The sequence below is a fragment of the Plectropomus leopardus genome, chromosome 8 (assembly GCF_026936395.1).
Source record: "Plectropomus leopardus strain MGB_pleo_1.0 chromosome 8, ASM2693639v1, whole genome shotgun sequence".
In the NCBI taxonomy this organism is placed as follows: domain Eukaryota; kingdom Metazoa; phylum Chordata; class Actinopteri; order Perciformes; family Serranidae; genus Plectropomus; species Plectropomus leopardus.
This window is the reverse complement of record NC_142183.1, coordinates 29147861-29174726: the sequence shown is the minus strand read 5'-3', so window position 1 is coordinate 29174726 and position 26866 is coordinate 29147861. Positions and strand designations below refer to the sequence as shown.

Below are 26866 nucleotides of genomic sequence, written 5' to 3'. Positions count from 1 at the left end.
CAAGTTACTTCAGCACAACTTTATTGTTACTCTGCGTGCATATGAAGAAACATAGTCTTGTCGTTTTGATGCCAGATTTACACTGGACACGGAAGCAATGCGTGAGTGCTGTCAAACCTCTTATGTTTTAACAAGTTAACAAGTTAACGTGTTAACAAGTTAGAGCATCCACACTGCCTGCGTGAGCAGTGCTTCAGTCAGTAAAGGGCGTCTAAGCTGCCGGCAGATCTAGAGAAACGGTGGCTCACCGTTTTTTCCTGCGTGCCGTGGTGAACCTGCTGTGATTCTGGAATAAAGGGGAAAAGCACGAGTTGTTTGTATATCTTTAAAACCAGTCATAATCATCTTGGGCGGAGCTAGGTGGAGAATGCAACAAAAATGCTCTCAGGCAAGACAACAACAGGAGAGAGAGTCAAATGGGGCGCCCCCTCAGTTGCTAGCTCTGAAGTTAAATGGATTTAATTTATTTAGTGCTTTGCTAGGCTTAATGGCCAATCAAAGTGCTTTACAAAATACACTCATACGCTTACTCATCAGATAAACATTCAAACGCACTCACACACTGATGACACAGCCACTTTGACATGCAGTCCACAAGAGCCAGGAATCTAACCACTACCGACCACCAACCTCCAATCGGTAAACGATCATTCTACCTCCTGAGCCACAGCCGTTATTTAACGCACCGCACTAAACCAAATGTGGAGTCTCTCAAACTAGGACCAAAATACAACCAAACAGTAAAACAAGGCAGTGCTTATAGAATAAAAATCAACATTATGTTTCTGCACTGCCTTTGTCACACCTAAAATGTTTTCAGAAACATATTTTAACACCCCATTTCACGGTAATGGTATGTGTTTGTGAACAGGGAGTGGACGCCATACTGCGCAGTGAAAAAGGAGGCCGAAAACACAGAGATCAAACAGTAAAACTAAGCAGCAACTGATCAAATATAAACCAAGATTCTTTTACTCGCCTCAAATGTTTTCAGAATCATGTTTTAGCTTACTGTTTAACTGTAATACAACATCCGTCCGGCCGCCATTGCTTCACACGGACCATTCCACAGTCACCCACCAGCGGGAGTGTCTGGTAAAGCACAATGCATCCTGGTGGTTGTAGGTTTTCTACCTCTTGAGCAAAAGCATTCTTTTTCTCTGATTTCTCTGGTCATGTAAAACCAATTTTAAAAGTACTTGCGTCTTTTACTGCAGAGACAACTTAGTTTTATGTGAGGTCCCTCTTTAGTCATCAGTCAGTCAGTCATTCATTTTCTGTAACCACTCATCCTCGTAAGGGTCGCAGGGGGGCTGGAGCCAATCCCAGCTGTCATCAGGTGGAAGGCGGGGTACACCCTGGACAGGTCACCAGACTATCGCAGGGCCGACAACCATACATGCTCACAGTCACACCTACGGACAATTCAGAGTCACCAATCAACCTGAGCTGCATGTCTTTGGACTGCAGGAGGAAGCCGGAGACCCCGGAGAGAACCCACACAGACACGGGGAGAACATGCAAACTCCGCACTGCAAACTCCACACAGAAGGGCCCCCACCCACGGACCGAACCCCGTTCCAACCAGGGACCCTCTTGCTGTGAGGCAACAGTGCTAACCACAAAGCCACCGTGCCGCCCCAGGTCCCTCTTTATTTCAGTGAAATTCTTCTTTAATCAACCTGGACTTCCTGCAGGTGATGATGACGGTCTCTTTTCTAGGAACACACTAACGCAGCCCTTTGTATTTGTCAATGCAGTGCTGTGTGAGTGTGTTTGTGTGCTGGACTCACCAGGGCAGTGAGGCGGGTGCGGGCGTTCACAGCGTGCTTGAGAGCCAGTTTGATCATTGAAGGCAGTCTAATAACCACAGCCTCCATGTCCTGCTCTCCCCTCATGGCACCAGCCAGCTTCCCCAATCCGTCTACGTAGCTCCTCCAGTGGGGCTGCACCTCGGCCGCCCCCCCCAGGCAGCCCTGCATCACAGCCTGACAGAAGCCTCTGCAGGCTGGCGGCCCCAGCATGCCCTGGCAGTGTGGGCAGTACCACAGCCTCAGCAGGGCCCGGCTACAGTCCCGGCCGGGCCGCAGGTGGTCAGTGGTGTTGACAACTTCAATGCCCAGGTTCAGCGCCTGCAGGAAGACTCGTGTGGCCAGGAGGGAGCGAGACAGACGGGTCATCATCAGTTTGGGATAAGGGCCAAATGCTCCTGACTCCTTCCAGGCTCCTCTTACACACTCCTCAGACGCAGAGGATACACTGCCGCCCAGCAGGCGGCGGTAAGCCAGAGGGAAGAGGCGACCGTAGAGCACAGCCACCATGTGGTCCACGGTGGAGTCTGAGCCCAGGATGTAGAGCGACATGTCCAAGAAGAGCTGCCCCACAGAGCTCTGGGCTCCACTCCCAAGAGCTGGAAACTCTGTCTTCAGCATGGACAAGGTGGAGTTGCGGCCGTGACGCAGCACCAGATCAAAGGCCTCTGCAAGAAAGCAAGAACGGTAAGAGAAACAGTCAGACGGGGTGAAAGTCAGGCCACCTTTTTGAAAGCTGTTGCATTCAGCAGGTGATGATATGCCTCAGCAATCACAACAACTAAAGCAAGCTGTCAAAAAATAGGCAGCAATTTAGCTCAAAAACATGAAACACAAATAGATTCCCCCCAAACATCCATCCCGCTCTTAATGATCACAGGCAGAGAAAACTTCCCACGCACAACCTCTCTTTCCCTTCTCCCAGTTTTTCTCAATCTGTTGTTTTCTCTAATGGGATTGCTCACACATACACAGGACAAACACACACACATTACACTGCAATAAAAGACTGTAACTCAGAATATAAAGAGACCAAAGCTGCCGCAACAGATGAAAAGCAAGATCTGAGGTTTGACCTTTTTATGAAACTAAAGAGTGAGCGAGAACAGAGCTTTAAAAAAAGAGTCCCTTTTTAAAGAGAGTATTTATCTCAATATATTAGTCAACTGAGAGAGGCATGCGGATGTCTGCAGGGAGAAAAGCATACAGAGCACGCAGGAGGGAGGGGTGCGTGGCCGATGAGCGGAGGGAAAATAATCAGTGTCGTTTTAAGGCACAAAGTGAAGCCTTATCAACAAGGTGGCACAACAAGCGAGAGCTCTATCATCGACCCAGTAGCAAAATGAGTGAGGACCCAACAACAGAGGGATTTAAAGCTCCATTACTGAACTTAGCAGGGGAGCTGAGAGTCAGTGAAATGAAGCTTTGGACAGGAGAATAGCTAGGGATGCCGAAATCCCATTTATACCGCAGCTAGTCCACTACATCACTTTGTTGAGAGTGATAGCCACAACTGCTTTGTGAGGGCGGGGGTGCAGGGGGGGCACTGGTTTAGTGGCGTTAGAGGAAGTTATTGCTTTTTGTGCTACAAAAACCAGTCATTTCATCTTTGTTATTTCATTTTTCTTGCTTGGATAGTTTAATTTCTTTCTCTTCATGCTCCTCTGAGGTCAAATGAAGCTCGTCAGCCTACACAGAGCTGCAGGTCCTCGGACAGCACCGAGGAACGATGTAACACTTCTGTCTCTTTACCGTATAATGTGTTTTTCTACATGCAATTTCATGCACATGAGGAGGTCCGTATGAGAATGTGACAATATTTGAAGCCGAGCAGAGGAAATGAACATCACTCCCTCTTTCTGACTAACTGCTGCTGGGCTGCATCTCAGCTATGTAGCTTTCGCACAGACACATATTCATATTCTGGGTGGTGTGAATGGAGACGAAGGCGTACAAGTGGAAAATGTTTCAACTTGAGGTAAAAATATTTTATGTTTTTATGACCCCATTTTTTACATTATGGATATAATAACATGAGTGAGGAAATTAACAGAGGGAACTGGATATTCTGATAATCATTGAGCTTAGTCACAAACATGAAACACTGCATATACACTGCCGGTACGTACATCTCAAACTAGCAACAGCTAACGCCATACAGTCAGTACAGTTTCTGTTTGGGGCAAATAAATCACCCTTTTCTAATGTTATCACTATACTTAAATGAGATATCAGTTTTATCAGTTTTATTAGATATCAGTTAAAGGGGACTACACTGAGTAGTAGGTTCAAAACGCCGGTACCTGCCCATTAAATGCATCTTGGTATCAGGAGCACTTTCATTTGGTTTCACTTTCACTTTTGTCAAGTTTAGGCGCTATACTACGGGGTTAGGTTTAGAGAAAACATAATAGTTTGGTTTACAATAAGAATGCTGGTCACTAACATAGCCTGAAAAAGTGACATACTGTATGTTGCATTGTTAAAATAACTAAACATTGACGGGTTTTCCACAGGACACAAACCCGGGTCTCCTGGGCAAAAGTCCTGTGCTTGTTCAACCTGTCCACCACTCTGATCACCTTGCTATGTGGAGTTTTTTGCTCTTCATACTACAGACTGACTGACTGACTTTGTCTGTTGCTGCATAACAAGAAACACTGACATTTTTTGGATTGATTATAGCGTCTGTGGTAGGACCCTTTTAACCCATATCAATGAGGCTGATTACCACAAATGCCATTTAATGCCATTCGAACCAGATGCACAAACACAAATTGCACAAACACTCAGTTTATATTCATACAAATTTCACAGGGCTGAAATGTAGTTATTAACACACTATAACCTAAATTTGTTTTGTTGACTTACTATTGTGTTGTCACTTTACTGCAGTGATTCTGGTTCCAGTGTACAAGGTCTATTGCGGTATATATATCCATGAAATTCTATACTGTTACCTTGTACTCCAGGCCTCCAAAGTAAATGGCAAGATCACATAAAAAATATACTTTTTATCAAGGCTGTCTGGATGTCTAGGTTTTAATGCATTTTCACTGTGTTTCTATAAGTGGCTTTTGAGTGATAATGTCTTTCAGTCACCCAACTCAAGGGAGTCTAGGAGGAATTTAAGTGTGGTTAAAGTAATATCAGATATTTCTTTCTAAACACCTTATACAAGTTAGAAAATACTTATTGAAAGCACGTCAGACTGTAAACTGTGTTGTACTGAATTGTGGTGTTAGACTTTTAAACTGTTTTCACCATTTCTGTGTCTAAGATTTTCTGGGCAGGCCTGAAATTATGGCTTAATGATGCACTTGAGCCATCCGTAACATAATAACTCCCCCACAATACAAAAACTAACGTTACATAAATAGTATCAGTGCCGTTTCATTCAGCCCCCGGCAATTCATTTCTTCCCACAAGCTGTCTTAGCTCTTTCAGTCTAATAAATACATGATTAAACAATTCTGTTCAAAATCCATAATCATATAAGCACAAGGAAAACTGCAGTCACTAACATACCTTTCAGTCTTTAAGCTAGAATTGGCTACAAGGCCCGACAGCAATTATCACTCACTGCTTTGGGTGTGTGTTTTGTACTAACATTAGCTGCTGAGCACGACGATACTTTGTGCTACTTGGTTGGCCACTAACAAGAGTCTGTTGCTTTGCAACAGCTCATTCTTTGTTTCAGCTCCTTTAGTGCCCTCAGAGTATTAGAGCTAAATTTCTTCTGATTTCGAAACCTCATTTTATATACATGACAAAAGGGCTGGGCGATATGGCTTTAAAATACAGGATATATATTTCAATATCTTGAAATATCCTCTAAACTACTGAAAACTACTAAAATATAACATTATTAAATGAACTACAGTTACAAATACAGTAGCTACCGCCATAAAATCAAGTTACATAAACTACTGTTAAAATAAAGTTTATTAATATACTGTTAACTGTTAACTGTAATGTTAAATCAAGTATAAAGTACTATTATTGTAAAGTTGAATAAAGTATTGTTATAAATTACTAAATCAAAGCAGAACCCACGGTGCTTTTATTTTGAAGGACCCAGCTGAATCCCCAAATTCAGTATCGCTTTCCAGCTTCTCCATGTTTGTTTGTTTGTTTGTTTTGGTGCCATGCATTGTGTAGACGTTACCTCAGCCACACGGACAGACACAAAGAATTATCAGATGATGTAAATGAAATAAACAATAGAGCATCATATAAAACAATAGAGGTTTTTTTTCTATTATCAGATGATATATTTCGTCATATTGCACAGCCCTATTTGGCAAGTTTTTTAATTATTCAGATGTGGCTGGAAACATTTTTCCATGGTGTGACAAACTTCTAACATTTATTTTTGCTTTACCCAGACTTTAGGATAAATTCAATACATTATTCTTTAATTAACAATTAACTGTTCAGCAGAAGTTGCATAGTCTCACTTTAATCGAGCCATTTCTCCCCAAACTACCTCAGTGGTAAAGAGTAGCAGGCTGTGGTTGTAAATTTGAATGTGTGCGAGAGTAAGAAACAGGGTGGAAAACAGCATGCATGCTCAGCAAAACAGTTGCTGGGTGATTTTATGGTATTAAAAAAACAGAACATTTGAGGATGTTTGGGTGAGTGTGAGAGGATGCTCGGGAGCAGCGGAGCATCTGTTTAGATTTTCAGGCTACGGCTGTCCCGCTGCGACTCGAAGCACTTCCCTCTGTGATCAATGAGCAGACAGATGTGTAGATTGCCAGCCGAGACAAGGAGACAGAACGGGAGGAGGTAAGACACGCCCACACACACGCAGAAAAACACACGCAGATGTACGTAGAAATACAAAATCTCCTTTTCTTGGTAATATCCTACGTATTTGGTTACTGGTCGAATATTTGAGGAAAATGCACATCCACCTCACAGCTATTTGCTTCCCCTTTTCTCGGATTCTACGAAAGCCTCTTACATCAACTCCTGTGATTTAGCTGCTACCTGTAGTATCTCTTACACCACAAAGAGGAGAGCCACTTTGTAACGGTAAAGAGAAAGAGTAGAGGGCTCTTCATAAATGCAATTCAATGGCTCTAAGTAGCCCGGGTCATGGTAAGAACCACTGCGAGCCCATTTCCTGCACACGCAGCTCGCTCTCTTTCATCAGTGAAAGCTTGTGCAGGATCAGGTGTCCTCTAATGGAGGGGAGAGGGGCTGTATGTCAGGGGCCTGTGACACTCTGGATACAACTGCAGGAGGTCAAGAGCACACATTACCAGAGGAGGAGCCCGCAGAAACATATTGGGTCACACTTAAAATTAGCAGTAGCATTTATTTTGTCTGTGTCACAGATGGAGACAGAAGGCCGGCTGCTGGAAAACTGTCTCTCCTCTGAGACTGAAGGCTTTTTACAGACACGCCAACAGGACAAGGCCGAGGGAAACGTCTCCACTTCTCCTGCTCTACCTCTGTCCAACTGCTTCACCAGCCAGATAATGTTTACTCCGAGGAGTTCAGGCCTCTCAGATTCCCTGTGCATTAAAAAATGGATATCCACTAAATTAACTCCAATTGTCAAAAGCCACTTTATCACACCGTCATTGATGCCATAAATCTGCAGTGTTACATTGTGAACGCTTTATTGTAATATCTACTTTCTGTACATGTCACACCATTAATAAACACCACCGATTAAAATGTGATAAAGTAAGATTTTAGGTAGTCTATAGAAGTCTAATAAATCTGTGCCACAGTCGGGTCACTTATTTCTGACACCTTAAAGCTCTCAATGACTCCAGCTGACATAAAACAGGCTTTTCACATAATCTATGAATGGCCTGTCAAACGAGCATATTTGATGTTCTTGAGGACATCAGTCTGGGTGTTACATAAGTCAACTCCGCAGTTCATAACACGCCAGACTGACTGACCGGCCGCCGACTGTGGTTGACACGCCGCGGAGGCAGACATGCGCCTTGTGGCCTCATCAATCAGCGGCCCGTACACCTATTATCCCCAGGAGAGGAAAACATCAATAAATTACCCAGCCAATGAGACTAATCCATTTCGCTGATGGAGTGTCACCTCTAGCCGACACAGAGATAGATGGAGAAGCCGCTGCCACCTGGTCCCGGTGACGAGACAGTACCTGTCCAGGACGCAGAGAGAGAACTGGCAGGAGGACACACACCAGCACACTGCGGTTTGGTTTATACCTCATGTCAACACGTGTCTCAGGTGATCTGATCACATGTCAACAGTGCTAAATATTGTAAACAACCACTTGGACGCATTGTGATCCGATCAGTCAAACCATTTGCCGAGGTGGTCTGGGATGCTTTTGACCCAGGTAGCAACCTCTGAGGCTAAAATATGACAAAGTGCCAAAAACTGCAGTTCCTGGAATGGCCACTTGAGGCTGCCTCCAGAAGCCAGTCAGTCCCCACAGACCCCAGTGTTTAAATGGCCAACTTAACAGCAGAAAAAAACATTTAATTTGTTTTTTTACAGTGTGGTACAAAAACAGTCTATAGCTGATTTCAACATTCATGTCAACCATGTGGGGTGAATTTTTATATAATTCACTCATTTACATTTTATTAAGGCCGAAACTTTTGCATTTCAAGAGTGGGGCCGCTTTTGTGATCAGCCCGTTTTCAGGCCAAACATGTAAAATACTGCCACCAGCGACAGTGATTTTGGCCTAAGATTGCAACGCTTTTTGCATCCACATGAAATGCAGCTAGACAGCATCAAGCGAGGATATCTAGAGTGTACTATGGATCACGGATGTCCACTGCAAAATGGGAATATGTTACGACTTGAGATGAGAACGTTTTGGAGTGACAGGCTGTCTGCAGGGCGTCACCACAGTCTGTGAGTCAGATCCATCCCTCACTCATCCACAGCTCCAACCTCTCCTCCTGATACGGTCACTTTTAGCTCCAAAAAAAAAACCCAAGATGGCGACGGGCAGATTGACGATCTCTCTGACATCTTAGTAGCTATGCCCATTATTCAAACAGCGTATGATTTCGTAGTTTAAACCCTACGCAGCCTGATGCGTTCCTGAAAGGACTACGTCATCAGTGCAGGATGTCGTGGTTGTTTTGGTGACAGCACACTAATGCTCCATAACTTGTCCATTTTCCACTTACTTCCATCTTCTTTTGCACCATTGAAAGACATCTCTACCTTCTTTACCGACACAACCACCAATGTGACTAGCAAGAGCGAGACTGTGGACGTAATAACTGTACTTTGTCCCTTTAACCTTCAGATGTAAGTAATGTAGGCAGTAATAGAATCCGAACACAAGACGAATGATAGATACATGGGTGAACAGTGATTTGCCTCAGATGTCCACTTGTGCCCGGACCACAGAAACACATGTACCAGGTATAAAAAGGCACTGTGTGTTAGGTGGAAACGCTGTATCTCCAAAGTGGACCTTTTGATTAAATAAAGAAAAAACAGTAGAACTGTGCTGGTTTTTTTTGCTTTTGTTTTTTTTTTTTTTACATCAGAAGCTTCTCCTGACGTTTTCAAATAAAGCTTTCAATATGTAATACTCAAACAAAATCCTCAATATGAATGAAGTTATTCATCAGACTTAATAGCCTTTTTTATTTATTAAATAATCTTTCTAATGAATAAATATAATTTAGTTTGTTGTTGGACTAACTGAATACAGCTGTGTGCCTTCCTTTGTGTGCAGCAAACGGGAGAACAAAATGTTTTTTAGCTGCAGTGAAAATTATGTTTTTATAAAGCTAAATGTTAAATATGGATTTATTTTGTTTAATAGAAACATGCTGTGAAGTTTCGAAATGATTACATCTATCTTTTTTACAGAAATCAACACTTTTGGACTTGACATTGCTCTGAAGTTATAGAAAATGTCTGAATAATACAACAGAGACAATCCTACGCAGCCACCACTGAAATGTAATTCTACAAACAGGATAGTACTAATCATCAAAGTGTAGCCTTATTTTTTTTTGTAAAATACCCGTTTTAAATAGAATGACTAGAAGCAGACACAAAAGAACAACTGAGCAGCATTCAAATGTTGAACCTGAATTTGAAGGTCAACTTCATGAATGAAGCGTTGAACTATTCAGTAGAAATCAGCCCTTTTTTCAGCTTGTTGACTGTATAATTTAGACTTTTTAAAGGGACGTTATAAGCAAACGGTGGTCAAAATGCATGAAAAGCATGTGTCTGCAGTAAAAACCTGCAAATCACTTCTAATGTTTTCTAAATGAGCATATTGAGCATTCAGACATGTGCGCAGGCCGACACACTCACAAACCTCCCAGCAGGCTTTGCACTCAGTTATGATTTTATGAGCCTGTTGACAACAAAAGCAGCATCTGTTCATTGACTGTAAACAATATGTTGTTTTTCCAGACACATTTCACTCTGCTCCCACAGAGCGACCTGTCCCAGGTAACCCGAGAGCAGCTCCACCTGACCAGCTGCTCCTGCGGGACCTGAGCGTGTCTTCGTCCGTGTGCCCTGCGTTTACGGGACGGCGGCGGTGGCGGCAAGGCAGGGCGGGGAGGGGATGGGCTGATTCCAGGAACAAAGCAGACAGGATGCTGGTAAAGCCCAGATAGCATCACCAGCAGACCATGAGGGCCAATGGACAGCGGGGCAGAAATGAGACATGTATTAGGTTACTCCATCTGTTAGAGAGCACCCTGTCTCACACACAAGCACACGCATGCACACAGACATACACAATGCAATCACACAGTGCACAGCAGTAGCCAGGTGGTGACAGTGTGGGCGAACATTTGGCAAATCATAGTGGGAGGGTAAGGTGTGAGTCAGGTGGAAGGACTACAGCTATACACACACACACACACGCGCACACACACACACACACACACAGACACACACAAAGGTTTTTCCTCATTCATTTTTCTGCCTCTCAATAAGCTTCTGGAAAATGTTTCTCCACAACTGGATAAATAAGAAAAAAATGACAATTCACCCACTGCTCTTATTAGCTGTAGTCTGCTCTCCATAAACAAATGAACTGAAGAGAGTTTTTATAAATCTCACATGGTTAAAATATTATAACCTTTGTTTATTTAAACTAATAGTAATTTAAAAAATAGTGCACAATGGATGATTCAAGTTTATCATAATTTGGGTATTTGTTTTGGAGTTTTGGCCATTATTTGCATGTTTTCTGAACATGGTATTCACCATCAATGTAACTGATAACATTTGTGAACATGACAGCAGACTCAACTCAGACATGTTACGAACAAGCAAATAGTTAAGTCAAATTATCCAAATCATAATAAAGATGAAGACAGAAGGAAAACTGCATGTTTTAGTAATAATCCCTCATTGCACAACTTCAATAAGGACAGAAGGTCAAAGTTGTAACCAGGGACTCTGTGCATGTGTTTTCTCCTCCACTTTAGTTTAGCTAAAATGGAGTTTGTTTAAAACCAATAAAATCTTATGTTTGCTTGTGTTTTTTGTACGGTTGGGAAATATGAAGAAAGTCAAATATCACAATGTTGCTGACTAATAATTCAACATCCATTTTGCGCCAATACTGTAGGGTGCTTTCACAAAATATTTACACAGCTTTTTGAAAATTAAATTATCAGTAATGTGGATATAATGATTAAGTGAGTAAAGGCAAATAATAGTTAGTTCAGAAAATGACATCACTGTACTGTAAGACAGCATTTAAAACCAGGACATACAACATAACAACTTAACTCATAAACCAGAATTATAAGTCATATACCTAAGAACAACAGTATAGGTAACAGTAAAGGTAACAACATCCAACAAACTTTTGTTATTATATGTGAAAATAATACATCTTTCCATGTAGAGAATACCATGAGTTCAGGCAGAGCACTCATGTTGTGCATGAGCTGACTGACGTCATTTTCTTTACTCATGCTGCAGGATCACCAGCTCATTCATCAGCTGTTTGGAAAGCAGCTGACTGACTCCCAGTCATATATGCAGGTGCACAGCGAGGCCACTATAAACAGACACTTCTTGCTATTACTCTATACTCATGCTATGTTGCTGCAGCTCCCTCCTCCTCCCCAATCTCCTCCTTATGTGACTGCTAAATAATGTAAGACTCAATCTTCACGTATGAGTTTATTAAGAAGGGATTTGTTTTCATGGCAAACAATGGCACAGTTGGTGCAATTTATCATAAAAAAGTCAATTCCTTGATGTCTGTTTCCAAAGTGAAACAACTTTTTACAAATCAGATTGCTCTCCATTGTTACTTCAATTGCTCCAGTGTCCGCAATTTTGGCTAAATCGCCATATTTTACAAAAACACCAGGAACCATAAGCCGCATCCAAAACTACTCCCATCTTTTTATATCTCAATAAAAGACAGGAAGCATTGGACATTCGCACAAACCAATACTGCTGTCCCCTCCTGATAGAGAATATGCCAGGAGGCTTCCTTTGCCTCCATATTTCCGTCTTTCACCATTGACTCCATTGATCTGTGGCGCCGCGGTCCTCGCCGAGGTCAAAGTTGAATCGCGCTCTATCTAAGACAGGCACACAGGCGCTGTCAGAGGACACGGTGTACAGCCGAGTAGAGGACACAGCGAGATGGGAAGGACGCGAGGGCAAAAGTAAACTGGAAAAACACAACAGAGAGCTGGAGGGGCAGAGGAGGAGGGGAGGGAGGGGGCTGGTGAATAGTGCCAGAACGTGTGGAGAGAAACATTCAGCGAGGCAGGCTTTGAAGCTGCATTCAAAGGCAGCTGGAGTCAAGCAGTGCCAGAGCTGCGAGACACATCGCGCACCTCTAGCCAAAAACTCAGCCACGGGTGAGAGAGACCTGACACCGCAATCAAACGCTCACCTAGCAGACAAAATACACGTATGGTGGATACATCTTTGGACTCAGAGGAATCCTTACCACTCAGAAGTGAAAGGCTATTCCAATAATGGATTCATTTCCAGCACAAAGGCTGAGACAGAGACTGGACACACAAACACAGACTGCCACACACACACACACCCCTCTCATTGCTCTCCGGGGTTGTGATTTGAGGACGCGAGTAAAAAAGCCGACATCCCATCCAGAGTGGAGACAGTTTGAGCGGAGATGAGAGAGGTCACGACAAACACAGCTTGAGCACTCCACTCCAAATCAAGCATCCAAGCTCTATTAATCCAATATGCATCTCTAAGTAGATCCTGTGGTTTAAGATGAATACACTCCCACTCATTCACCCTCAGTCTATCTTTCATGCTCGCAACACATCACGCCCATGCACCGGCTTAATTCTGCACAGCTTGCTTTCAAACAGAGACAAACGTTACAGAGGAAATATTTGCATTGCCATTTCATAAAGTGCTTAAACAGTAAGGAAAGATGTGATTCTTTTCTTTTTGAAGTTGGGGCTTTTAAGACATAAAAGAGCAATGGACTGAACTGGAGTGAACTTATACAGAAAAGCAGCGAGGGGATACAGAGTGTTTTTGAAGTTCTTGAAACAGATGGGTGCACAGTGTGAGATAGAGGCAGAAACAAGGAGTGTGAGAGAAAGAGATGGAGTGAAACAGTGAGGGTGCGGGAGGGATGACTGGACGGCCGCTAGCTTAATCGTGAATGTGAAGTCGCTACAAGACAAAGAACTTTCAGTGGATTAAAAAACGATGGTGAAACTATCATATCAGGTTTCTGTCCCCTGTGTCTGACCTGCAGCTAGAGGCTCAGATGTTTCACTGCATTGTTTTAGTCAATGTGACCTCAGAATATTAGAAGTTCAAATTAAAACACGTGATATTACACTCATTAAATTACACTCTACCCCCTCGATGTTTGTGAGTGTGTACGTGCATAGCTGAGAGGAAATCCCACCTTCCTTCTTAATTAATACACGCTGACTTTAATAAAAGATTAGAAAGGCCAGTGCCTTGCTGTCTTAATAATTAATTCTCTTATACTGGCTCTTTCTTTATAACAACACATAGTATTTAAACTGTATTGTTTGATACTGCTACATACTTGCAGTGCAAGATTACTTGATGACTTACTCTTGTCAGAGATCAAATGGACTGTGAGTGCATGTGTGTGTTAGTGTGTGATTGTGTTTGTAATTGACTGCCTGAACCCCTGAGGGTTGAAGGACATCAATGACAGTTTCATTACAGACTGCAGAGCACAGCGCAACGGCTGCAGTGTTTACAGTTCAAAACCAGTGGTGCCCCCAAGCGGGGGCCAGGGGGGCCATGAACCCTCTGATACAATTGATGGCCTCCTGAATGGGGCCCACTTGCGAAAATAATTGGAGGCTGATATTACTCTGTGTATGGGGATGCAGTGCGCTCATATTTTAAGCTAGCGCAAAGGCAGCAATACAACCAACATCTACTGGTGCGAGACATGTCGACAAAGCTTGTCGGGAAAGGGACAAAATAAGGCTCCAAAGTAAAGGCCTTATTTTTCACATGCAGTTTTTTAATCTGACATACAAAAAAGAAAGCAAAGAAACCTTGTACAATGACAAAATCTTTTATCGTACTATTTGTTTAAAAAAAATGCAGTATGAAAGTATGAAACTCTTTTGGTATGGTTGTGGCAAAGAAACTTGTTCTACCGTGTGGAACTCAGACTGTACACCACACACACACACACATACACACACACACACACACACATACACACACACAACATATGGTATTTGGATATGAGAATGGATGAATGTATTGTAGTTAGAAAGGTTCTCTAAGGTTCTCTAATAAGAACAAGACTAAAATATTTTTGAGGATTTGGAGCCCTGTGCTAGAGTATCTCAAATGTAGTGGATTGCAATGAACTGACAGTGTAGTAGTAAACCTTCTGTCACTGTGAATATATAATTTATATGACTGTGACTATGACTATGACTTTTGTGGTTTAAATGTTTAAGTGACATATTTGTTCTATGTTGAAAATCCTAAAGTAAAGGTTTTTAAAAAAACTGCAAAGTCAGACAAAATGCACTTACTCAGTTTCTCATAACTGTCTTTGCCTCTCTCCTCTGCAGTAACATCCCTGGCTTTTGCAACTCACTTCCTGCGTCTTGCAATTGGCACCGCGGCTACCTGAAGGAGCTGTCCTCCTCACTGTTGTGCTCTCTCTGTCTCTCCCTTATTGCTCTAAAACATCCTCCTTCTCATCACTATCCACCTGAATACTCTGACCTGTTGAAAGTAGGCTATTTTGATTTATGAAACGACACTGTGTGCCCAGATTCCCACTGTAGTTGTAGATGTGTCCTGCAGGTTACGCCACAATTTCTTCAGTTTCAAGGCTTTTGACGAATGTGAAAAACACTGAAAATCGAACTTGTTCTAATGACTGACAAAAGTTTCATCAGTGTGCAAATGTGACTGGCACAAGTAAGGTTTTTAAATGTGACTATTTCGGATGAAAAATGGAAACTTGGTGTGTAATGGCAAAATTATGGTGAAGGAACAACCAGCACGGCCATTTTCAAGAACTCTCATTCATGCAGTAAATGTTTTGGTCCTTACAGTCAATGTTCTCCTTCATATTAAAGCTGTATATTTGCAGTTTTAAGGAATAACGCAAACCAGAATATTCAAAAAACATTGTTGCAGAACTAAAAATGTTAACTATACCCACCCAAGATTTTCAGTGGCCCCATTTGGCCACCCCAATGTGAAATTTCTGGGGGGACCACTGCTTAAAAACACAGAATCGGCCTGTTTGAAGGACTAAAGTTAGTCACTTAGAGACAGAGGCTTCCAAACCAACATACCATTTCATTTTCAGCAAGGATGTCTCAACTTTAGTCTTAGCTATGGGAGAGAAAGTTTGGCCTCAGGGAGAAATAACATGCCAACACACTTTGATGTGAAACATGAAAATGTGGAGCTTTTTACCAGCAGCAGTTTAAAAGAAGTGGTGGAGGGAGAAAAGCTCTAGCTGAGCTTTTTGTGGCTGGCAGAAAGTAACCTCAACAGGCCATAAAATATAAAAAAGGAAGAAAATGTTGGAGCTTGCAGTTCAGGCAACAGGCAGCTCACAGGTTATCAGAGTAGCTGTCACCGAGGAGGGAGGTATCAGGACTGATATGGGCGGTGAGGAGGGCGTGGGGGTCAGGCGGACGAGGAGGAAAAAGATCAGCGGGAAATAACGGAAATAGCCAAAGGCTACTGAAAAGAGGGAGCAGAAACTGATCTATGCTGATTTTACAGCAGTGTTTGACAGATCGACTGAGAAACACTGAGTGAAACTGGGAAAGTTATCAGAGTAAAGACAGAGAAGAAAGCTTTGGAGTTGGTGAAGGGAAAGGAGGCAGCTGTCTCAGAAACAAAAGAAATGTTGGGAAACGGCAACATTTCGAAGAGCAAGTGCAAAGCGAGAAGACAGCTCGCGCAGCCAGACTTCAGAAGATGACAGAGAATGAATCAGTGTTCTGCTGTTTTAAGTGTAAACTGGAAGAATCCCTGATCGCACTGACGACCACAAAGGGTGCCAGGAAGAAACAAAGAGGAGGATGAGCTAAGACAGCGTTTTGCAAAGCTCATATAAAATTCATAAAAACCATTCATCAGTTACTCCTCTTCATGGTGAATCATAAAGTGAACATATAATCTTGATAGAGTTAACAATATTCATCCTATTTGCAACACATTTGTTTTGGCATTAAACCTGCGCATATAAACCACTCATGTCGACGGCAGATCAGCCTGCTGCTACCTCCAACACGATCATATACAGCCTCATATTCTTTGTACTTTTTTTGTACCTGCTGTTCACTTGTATCTGTTAACCCTTTGTGTCAAGACTTTTTCTACATTTAGAAAAGATGATGCAACACTGAAGTTTAGCGTGAAATGTAGAAACCCAAAAGAAATGACAATTTTCTGAGAAATGGCACACTGAGAGAACATAGCAGGGTAGGGGCCTAAGTGACATTGCATGAAAAGCCAAAATTGCAAATGAATGTGGTCAACGACTACAACGTGAGGGAACAGTGTTTCTCGTGGGGTACTTCTGTTCTCAAAGACTTAGTGGAACAGACGCCATCAGCACTCACACGGATAGATATCAGGTTTTAGTGAAGTTCTGAAGTGATAACGTGCTAATTACTCTACAAGAAACTACAGATCAGGCACTAAAGGATAAGATACTCTTCCGCTTTGTCTGCTGAAAATTTGTCTGTGTGCAAACAGAAAGTGAAAATGGAACCACTTATCCGAAGAGGACCAAAATCTGAACACAACATGCAACAAGTGTTTTTCAGTCCTGTTCAACATCCCACACAGGCAACTCAGAGGCAAGAAGTCAAGCTTTTGTTTGGCTGCTGCAGCAAACTGTAAAAGCTCGAGAGCTGGATAGATGGAAACAATCTGCCAACAGATTCGTTATAAGTTTGGCTTTTTTAGTTTTTCTAGTGTAGTGCCCGTTCAAAACAAGCCTGTTCGGCTGCTCTTAGCATCTCGATAACCACTCATCCAAACAACTTCACACTCAACACTGCAATTCTTTGGATCGTGAGCAACACACCTGCCATGATGGAGTTGCATCCCCTTACAATGCTAGAGTATACACGTCCTTCAGGTGCAAAAGCTTACATGAACATTATATGGCTTCAGTAAAGCCAAAGGAATGCCTTTTATGGGAACAAAAGTGTTAATTCTGGAAGCTACATCACTGATGCTTTCAATGTTTGAGTTTGTTGCAATGTAAAATCTCCAGTCTCTCTTTCTTCATCTATTCTTGAATGTACTTAACTCAGTGATGCTTGTATCTAGCACGCCAATCAGAGGTTTAACAGTTAATAGGGGTCCTCTCTCAGTACACTTCACAGGGTGTTCTTCTGGCTGTAGTAACTTTCTCAACAGCTCACACTTGACACTGCACTTCTACAGCAATGCGCCCGCCAAGTGTGAAGTGGATCGGATTAACGGTTGTTGAGAAGGCAAGGAAAGTTTAATTATATGGTAAAGACCTGCACTTGTAAAGGACCTTTGTAGTCTTCCAAATACTCAAAGCGCTTTGACGATACATGTCACATTCCCCCATTCACACATACGTTCACACACTGGCGGCTGAGGGGACCTGACAAGGTGCCACTTCCTACTCAGTTTTTAGACATTCACACTACTTGGAAAGTTCAGTATCTTGCCCGAGGATGCTTTGACATGTGGACTGGAGGAGCCGGGGGCCGAGCCGCTGATCGTCCGATTAACAGATGACCCGCTCTGTAGCATTATATAGCACATTTCGGCAACAAAGCAACTCAAAGTGCTTCACATAAAACATTAAAAGCATCAAGACAAAGTGCAAAAGAGACATATTATAAAAGCACATTTACCTCTCCTACATTTCCTATCTACTGCTGTAATCAGTTTGTTCAGATATGTGGTGCGTGAAAACTAAATTCTGCTTCTCCATGTTGACTCCACTTGACTTTGGGAACACAAAGCAGACCTGTCCCGGTTGACTTGAGAGGTCTCATTGGTTCATAGTGGAGCAGAAGGTCAGAAATGTATTTGGGCCCTAAACCATTCAATGCGTTGTAAACCAACAGAAGTATTTTGAAATCAATTCTTCGAGACACAGGGAGTCAGCGTGAAGACCTCAGAACTGGAGAGATGTGCGGCACTTTCATGGTCTTAGTGAGGACTCAAACAGCAGCGTTCTGAACCAGCTGTCAGAACATTTTTTAGGGAGATGTAAAGACATTGTCATTGAGTCTACTGGAAAAAAAATCAAAAGACATACAAACATGCATACAGCCGAACAGACAGGCAGAGATTCCTTCCATTTTAGTTTACCGTTGGCTGACCTTACAGGAGCCTTGCTGTATTGTGTCGTGTGTATATCTGTGAATTTCCCACACAATAGTGAGCAGATGTGAAGAATTTCTTCAAGGGTAACCTCCGACACATGACACCTGCACACACCACAGACACTGTAAATATTTTTTCTCTTAAAGCAGCCATACTGATATGTGAAATGACACCACAGCCTAAAACTAGCTCATTAAAAATGCAGATATGGAGGTGGATAGATACATGACCCCACTGGGATACAGCCACATATCTGTATTTCTAAGTATGCAACTGTCTGCTAAAGCAAGGGCATATCAGGGCGTCAGTGTTGTTGTCATCTCTCTGTTCCCTGTAGCACTCAAAAATGACTTCACACAGCTTTAAATGAAGGGACTGCCACCACAAAGACACATGGCTAAATTTCACTGCAGTTCCCAGCAGTTGTACATCTTTGAATTGCAAATCAGTCGTCAGTGTTGTGGGAAGCAATTGAGGGATCCCACTCTTAAATCTTTTTTTTTTTTTTAAAGAAAATTGACATGTAACGACAGTAATACTCATTATATAGCCTTAAGAGAGTCATAAAAAACTGTTTTAGAGCTTTAGAAACTTGACCAGTGGGATTAATTAATCTGAATCATCTGAAGCTAAAATCAACATCACCGATCAGCAGCTGGATCAAGAAGCCCCAAACACCAAAGAGGATACAATTTGCTGTTGTCACCCGAAAAATTGGCTTCAGTAGCTGTTGGCATGTTGTTGGAGTATTTATTTTCCATGACTGTTTTACTACACTGCAGTAAAATATTGATATGGCACCATCCCCAGCAAATGAGTTTAACAATGCCCCTGGAGTCGCCTCCTACAAACACACCAGATGTCCTGAGATTTTGGGGATTATGTCAGTTTATGAAACAAAAGAGAGAAACAATTAATCTCTCAACCAAAGAGAAAAAGGAGGACTTCTGATCTCGAACAGAAAGAAATCCCTCCCTGCCCAAAAAGCCCTTTTTATCTGGAAGCAAATATTTTCTTAAGCACGACAGCACACTGGCTTACAAATTATAATGAGCCAGTAAATTAAAATTGATGAAGGAAGTCAAAGCATCTTTGGGCTTTTTAAAACACACCAACATGATTGGCACCAAATTCAATCAGCGAAACAACAGAGCGGAGATCCCCATGCTGTATTTTGACATCTGAAAAATGCATTTGGCTTAGTACCACTGTGCAGCACAAACATCCTTTCCAGCAACAAACATCAAAAATCCGGTTTAAGCCTTTTAACAGGACATTCAAATGTGTTTCACTGCTGTAATTTACCACAACGTTGCATCTCCTGAAAATTGCCATTACAGTGCGTGGCATAATCTCTCTTTTAAATTCAGCAAGGTGATGAAGGAGTTTGTGTGGAAAGACATCAGGGGAAAAAATGTACAACTAAGGGCAGCAGAGAGGATAAGGAGAAAGCAAAAGTAAGCCTCGCACAATAAGGCAGCAGTAGTGAGATGGACACTGGAACTGCAGTCTGAAACAGCGGTGTATTTAATTCATGGAGCTCACTTTTTCATAAGAAGATAAAAATAAATGTAAATTACATATAAAAAAAGAGAAAAGCGTCCCTACCATCTTCATTCAAGGCCTGGCTACATGACATTCTGTTCCTCTTGAGACTTGAGAAAATTAAGTTTACACTCAGAGGCTCCACTGATAGATTTTATCATCATTGGAAACCGCTGATCAACTATGTGAACAAACTCACTTCTGGAGAAGTCTTATTATGATGAGTTATCAAAGATCTGGGTGTTTATTTGGGTGTGTCTTGCCGTCTGCCCGTCACAAAAAGTCACAAATAGTCACGAGGACTCAGAGACACAGGGATACAACTACTATTTGACTGGTTGATTAGTCTTCCCCTTTTTTTCTTTGTGTGTGTGTGTGTGTTTTGTTTTGTTTTGTTTTGTCTGGCTTTGGTTATTATTATTTGAGTGTATATTTATATGTATGTATTTATATGTCCATCTGTCTGTCGTATGCCTGGAGGGTGGGTTTGGAGAGGAATTAGATGTAGGAGATTAAAAAGGAAAATTGAAAAATGAAAATGATATCTGTCATGCTGGATTTGCATTCCTGTTGATCTTGCTCAAAAAAATATGTGGGGGAAAAAACAGAAAAAATCTGCACCTACTACTAATGAGAGTATGAATACATTTCTTCTTTAAAGGAATACTTTTTCATTTCGAGAAAAAAAATAGTTATTGAATTTACTACACTGGTAAGCTAAAGGCTAATATACTAGCAAGAGAAGAACAACCAAGTCTGCACACTAGATTATGCTCCTATGAATTTTTAATATAGTTACCACCGAGGTAACGTTTCTACATGCTTACATCAGACAAATGACACACACACGCCTTAAATACTACTACACCAGGTCACTGACAGGTCAGCTGATATTCAGTAGGCTCTCATTCATAAATACTCTTGTTTTTTATGCTCTTGCATTATCTCTTGTCCGGCACCTAGCCTTTGCTATCTGGATGTGCTGCTATTGTGAACTTTTTATACTAATATAATAGCAAGTAATGCTAGTTGTCATATGAACTGCTCTTGAAGCATCTTTGTTTTTTCTGTTTACCTCCCCTTGGCATTTTGTTCTGAGGTTTGTGACGTTCTGACGTTGGTGGTAGGACAGTTAACTCACCTCCCGGCCCTCTTGTTTACTGCTGGGGACTGATGTGCACCCTCATAGTACTATAAATAGAATCATGTGCACGTGCACGTGTATAGACGTCTAATGCAGAAAGTATATCCGACCCTTAAAGTCTACAGCTCTGTTCTTCAGTCCCCAGAAGATCCATTTTCTCCCCGTCCATTTCCATGTGTGAACTGTCAGATATGACTTTCTATTGGAATTTCCATTTCAGTTTACAAAAGTTTAACTCAACAAATGATTTGCAAGGATTTATTTTGCCTGCTTGAGAAAATCCACTGAGTGAAGAGATTTTGAAATATTGCCGTTTTAAAAATTGTGTGGCCAAGCCTTTGTGCTCACCAAATAACATGTTGCATCTCGTTTTTTTTATTTCATATACAAACAGAAATGGGAAAAAAATGCAACTGGTGGTATGAATCATAATTGGGGTTGCATCATACTGTTTTTTTTTTATGCTTATATCCAATGTTCCGGTATACAGTACAACTCATTTGACCGATACCAACATCAATATATCCACTCCAAAAGAATTAACATCAAATAATGCAGATTATCCTGACAGCCCACAAGCAGATGGAGACGTAAAATACAATGCTTTTCAACACATGTAATATTAATTTATTGTGCAAAAATGTGTTCACTTCATCAATAAAACCTTTTTTAAAAAAAACTTTGTGATATCGGCAGAAATCAGCATTATTTGCCAATTCAAATATTTCATTTTAAAGCCAATATCTGCTATACTGATGACATATTGTGCATCCCTAATGTCATCATCTCACTCTTAGTAAGAAAGTGAGCAGGCGTAGTCACAGACATAAGAAGGACACATACGTAAAAAAAAAACAAAAAAAAACAAGCAAAACAGCTGCAAAATACCACGACTTCAATCATTTTAGTGCTCAAATAATAAAATCAATTAGAATAACATAAAAATTGCATTGTGCTATGTTTGCAACAGAACTTCTGCCTTCAGGAGGCTGAGAGTCTTGATGAGGGGTTACATCATCACTGCTGCTACTCTTGTTGCTGTGTGCACTGGTGACATGAAGCATTATGTAAATAAGCATCCACCGCTTCCTTCCATAACTATGTGACCTCGCAGCGGGCAGCACTTCATTTTTCCTTGTCTGTTTGTCTTTGTAATAAGGGGTCGAACAAAAGGAAACCGCTGCCATAATGATCTTCTCCTCCTTTGCCACAGCTGAAAAAAAGCCAAACTTCCTGGCCTGCCAGTACACCACCTCTTCCTGTTCTTCTCCTCCTGTCAGATCACAACCGCACAGCTGAGTCTCTTGTTTGCTCATACAGTTGAGTTTCTGAGCCGAGTTCACTTCTCTGGGTTTATTGGTAAACAAGCACCTAATTAAATGATGCTGCAAAGTGTATGGCACTTCTCAACCTGCGCGACTATAAATAGGTGAGAGTTAAGAAAGGGTATTGTACATGACGGAGGGGGAAAAAACCCTCTCGGAGCGTCTTTGTTGTTTGTGTGAGAGTGGAGATGAAAGACAAACGCCTACGCTGCCTGAATGGCTGAGACACGCCTCACCCCCTCTCCTCCTCTCCCCCTCTCCTCCTCTCCCCCATCCTCTTTCTCTTCTTCACTGCCTCCTTTCTCACATCTCTCTCATCCCACAAGCTGAACAGGACCTCCTTGTTCAACCGTCCCCCAAACACACACACACACACACATACACACACACACTTGTTAAGGTTGATGCCAGTTTTGTACGGAGTGTGCCTCAGTCACCAGAACATGAACAAAACACACAGACGCACAAATAGGGCTCACAAAAAGCCTAACAAGTTCCTGGTTTGACCAAAGGCCAACTCTTCCCCGCTGCACAGTTTGTCTTTCTCCCCTCTATCTGTCTTTACTTTTTGTCTCCATTAATTAGAGCTGATCTAACCTTCAGTGCCGCCCTCCCCTTCCTCCCACTTTCCTCCCTCCTTCATCCATCTACTGTGAAAAAGACGTCTCCAGCAGAATAAAAAATTAATGTGGTGATGTTTTTGGTTTTTTTTTTTTGCAAGGAAACAATGGTGAAAGTCCCAGCGCTGCGCTACGTAAAGCTATTTATCTCCAGGTAAAGATGTGTCTCATCCCCTACTTTCCCTCTCCCCTTCCTAATCCTACACTCCCACAGCCCTGGTGCACCTCCTCCTCCTCTGAGAATCACCTCCGCAATCCATACATTACAAATCCAGACCTCTGGAACCAGCGAAACGGCAACACTTTTAATTTTTAATCAGGGCCTCGGTCAGAGGGGACTTGGCTTTTTCCGCTCCCTTTCTCCCTCCACCTTTCTCTCACCTTCACTTCCAGCCTCTCCCCGTCTCTCTCTCTCTTCTACTTTAACTCGCCCACGCACCCCATCCCCTCGTGTCTCCCTTCCCAAAGTCACGGTGATGAATGGGTGAGCGCTGCCATCTCCGTGCCCACCAGCGAGAAGCAGAGGCTTGCTAACGCGGCTCAGACGCTCTCGGGGATCACAGGCAGGGAGGAGAGTAATTAATCCAGTAGGATGGGAGGCAGGGTTGCAGGACATACTGAAAGCTTCAGGACACTGTGTGTATGTGTGTGTTTGCGAATGCTTGTGTGTGTGTGTGTGTGTGTGTGTGTGTGTGTGTGTGTGTGTGTGTGTGTGTGTGTGTGTGTGCACTGAAGTACATTATTAGAAAGAGGATAGAAACACCAGACTTTTTTTTCATCTACGGAGAACTGGGGGTGATGTGTTTCAGAGCACAAGGTTAGGCTGGTGTGTGCACCTGAGCATTGTGTGTGTGTGTGTGTGTGTGTGTGTGTGTGTGTGTGTGTGTGTGTGTGTGTGTGTGTGTGTGTGTGTGTGTGTGTGTGTCTGTGTGTGTCTGTGTGTGGGTAGATGAGCTCCTTAAATAAACACCACTTGGGTACAGACAGGAGCAGCCAGAGGCAACACATACAAGACTGTCCTTGAACTCCAGGGTCAAACACACTAAAACAGCTACAGACACATAGGCACACACACACACACACACACACACACACACACACACACACACCGAATTCAGCATGGATGGAAAACGAGGCTTGGGAGAGCCTTTTTAAAAGTGTCAAGGGGGCGTGAGCCATTATTTCAGCTCCTTTGTTCGAGTAAACCCATTGTTGGTGCCGTTACTCAGAATAATCAGTAAACTCTAATTGTCTGCGGACGGCGGCGGGGAGGACTCGGCTTCCAAATTAAATTACATTCACCTTGATAAGAGAGTCTTCCAGACAGCTATGAGGTAAATGAAAGATGTGTAGGAGTTAGATGTATAAACAGGTGTGTTCTCCATCAAAGCCTTATGCTAATTGGGCTAATCCATTACCCACTTTGACGTGCTTAATGTTTCGGGGGATGACCGATTAGTGCAGCGTGGAGCGCCGTACACAAGCGCCTGGCTGGTTTCTCCTGGCCGTCTAACCAGGGGCTACAGCTCCATGCATCATTAGGCCTGACCTAGCCAGCATACCAATCACATGTCCCTATAGCCTAATAGGATAACTGAGGGGAAATGGAGGAAATGGCTTCGACGCTGTAGAGCTGCTCTGAGTGTGGTCTCCCGGGTTTTTGTGTGCATGTATTAATGGACGAGGCCGGAGCAATTATGGCACAAATGAAGCTGGAAAGGAAATATGTCAACCTTCCGGGACTGAATGGAACATAGCTGAGAAATATTGGAGTTTGCAGCAAACACGAAAAAGACGTGAAGGATGTGTGAGGGCACACAGAGGAGGGAGGGTTCACCGCAGGTGCAGGCCTTGTGGAGAGTGGAAATTGTGCTCAGATGATTTCATCTGTTTATGTTACACAGCAGCAAGCAGATCAGTGGGTGAAAGGTGCAGTACTTATTTAAAGATGAGGAAAATTTGAGAAAAAAAAAAGACTATGAGTCTATCAGCTCTGTGAGGCTGCACTTAAACACAGTGGTGCTTAGAGTTAAATGGGACATGGGTCATCATTATATTTCATGGTGAAGTGTACTGTTAGAGAGTGGGGACGAGCTAAATCCTATTTTTTCAGTGTTCCAGGTAGTTTTTATTAAAGTTTTACATGATGTATCTATAGGTGCCATTAGGATACTACAGAATACTGTACCATGTGTCAGTTTATGAAATGATAGTTTACATTTTTAACTCATTAAATTCCTTTTTTAAAAAAAAAAATAATAGCAATATTAATAGTTCTCTATTAATGAACAATGTTAACAGTGGTGATGTTATTTTTTTTTTTTCAAGTGCTTTCTTAATCTCATTTCAATCTCACTGTGTTTTTGTGAAGCCAAGGACAATTTTCCACATTTTGGACAAATAAAGATCTAATCTAATCTAATCTAATCTAATCTAATCTAATCTAATCTAATCTAATCACTTTGCTTGATAATAAAATGTATCATACAGACACTTTTCATTCATATGCATTTAACAATCTGTGGATGTAATACTATGCTGTTTATGTTAACATCATCTCAGTTTCATGTGTTAGCATGCTAATGGGAATATAGTTAGTATTTAGCTATAAAACAAAGTTGGGGTTTAAGAGTAACATCGAAATTTCGACCTGATGATGGTGTTAGATGAGTTAGGTATCAACAAAGTTATTGCACCTCATGTTGAGGGGGGAATATGACTATGTGAAGCATTACTCTGTAGCTAACATAACTTAAAAACCTTCCCGCTGTGTTTTTGCAGAGCGTCTTCCACCTCTACGTCAGCGGCGTGTTTCATCAAATATCATCAAGATACGAGTGAGCTGTCCTGAATACAGGTAGAAGTAGGTGTCGAGCTGCAGCCCACATAACATGACCCATTTTTTCAGAAAGGAGGAGCAATCAGCGGCACAGCCGAGGGGTGCCAGAGACAGGGAGCACACACACAGTCCCACAGGACAGACAGCTATTACAGCACAGGAAATACAATCATCTACGAGCCTAGAGGCTAAATGTAAGATTCAGCAACAGCGCAGCAGAGGAGTTAAGTCCTTTAAAAGTCCAACCAGTAAACCCCACTGGCTCGTAAATGTGTCTGAGTCGCTTGAAGATTTGATCAAAGATACTTGTCCGCCTATTGAGGACAACTGTTGACACACTGAGCTGTATTGTAACAGTGAAAAGACAGAAATCATGTTTTCTCCATGGTTTTTGTCCATCATGGGACTTTTTTTTTTGTTCATTGGAGATTAGCAAACGTTTATGAAGCAGAGCTGCTGGTTTCCAGTACGGGGAGATGAAGGAGTGAAATGGAGACTGGATGAAAGAGGAGGAGGGATGAGCGGAGATGAGAGGTCACGGCGGAGAGGAGAGCAGACTGACAGATATGGAAATGAAGTCAAGAGGGAGACAGAGATACGAACTTTTCCCTCACTTCCTCTTTGTATTTACCCTTCAAAAAAAGAGAGTGAAGCCTAATAAAACATTTATCATTCCAGGAAAGCTCTTTAATGTCTTTGACATTAAAAGGCTGAAAGGGGAAAGAGAGAGATGAAAAGAGACGAGAGAGAGGGAG

At 42.2% G+C, this 26866-nt stretch overlaps 1 protein-coding gene across 2 annotated transcripts in view; it reads right to left on the bottom strand.

The window, feature by feature from the left end:
- Positions 1–26866, bottom strand: part of gpc3 (glypican 3) — a 139592-nt gene that overhangs the window by 59185 nt on the left and 53541 nt on the right. For both annotated transcript variants that reach the window (XM_042493550.2, XM_088081347.1), the window contains exon 3: positions 1794–2479. In XM_042493550.2, the coding sequence (XP_042349484.1) occupies positions 1794–2479 (686 nt within the window). The remainder of the gene's footprint in view (positions 1–1793; positions 2480–26866) is intronic.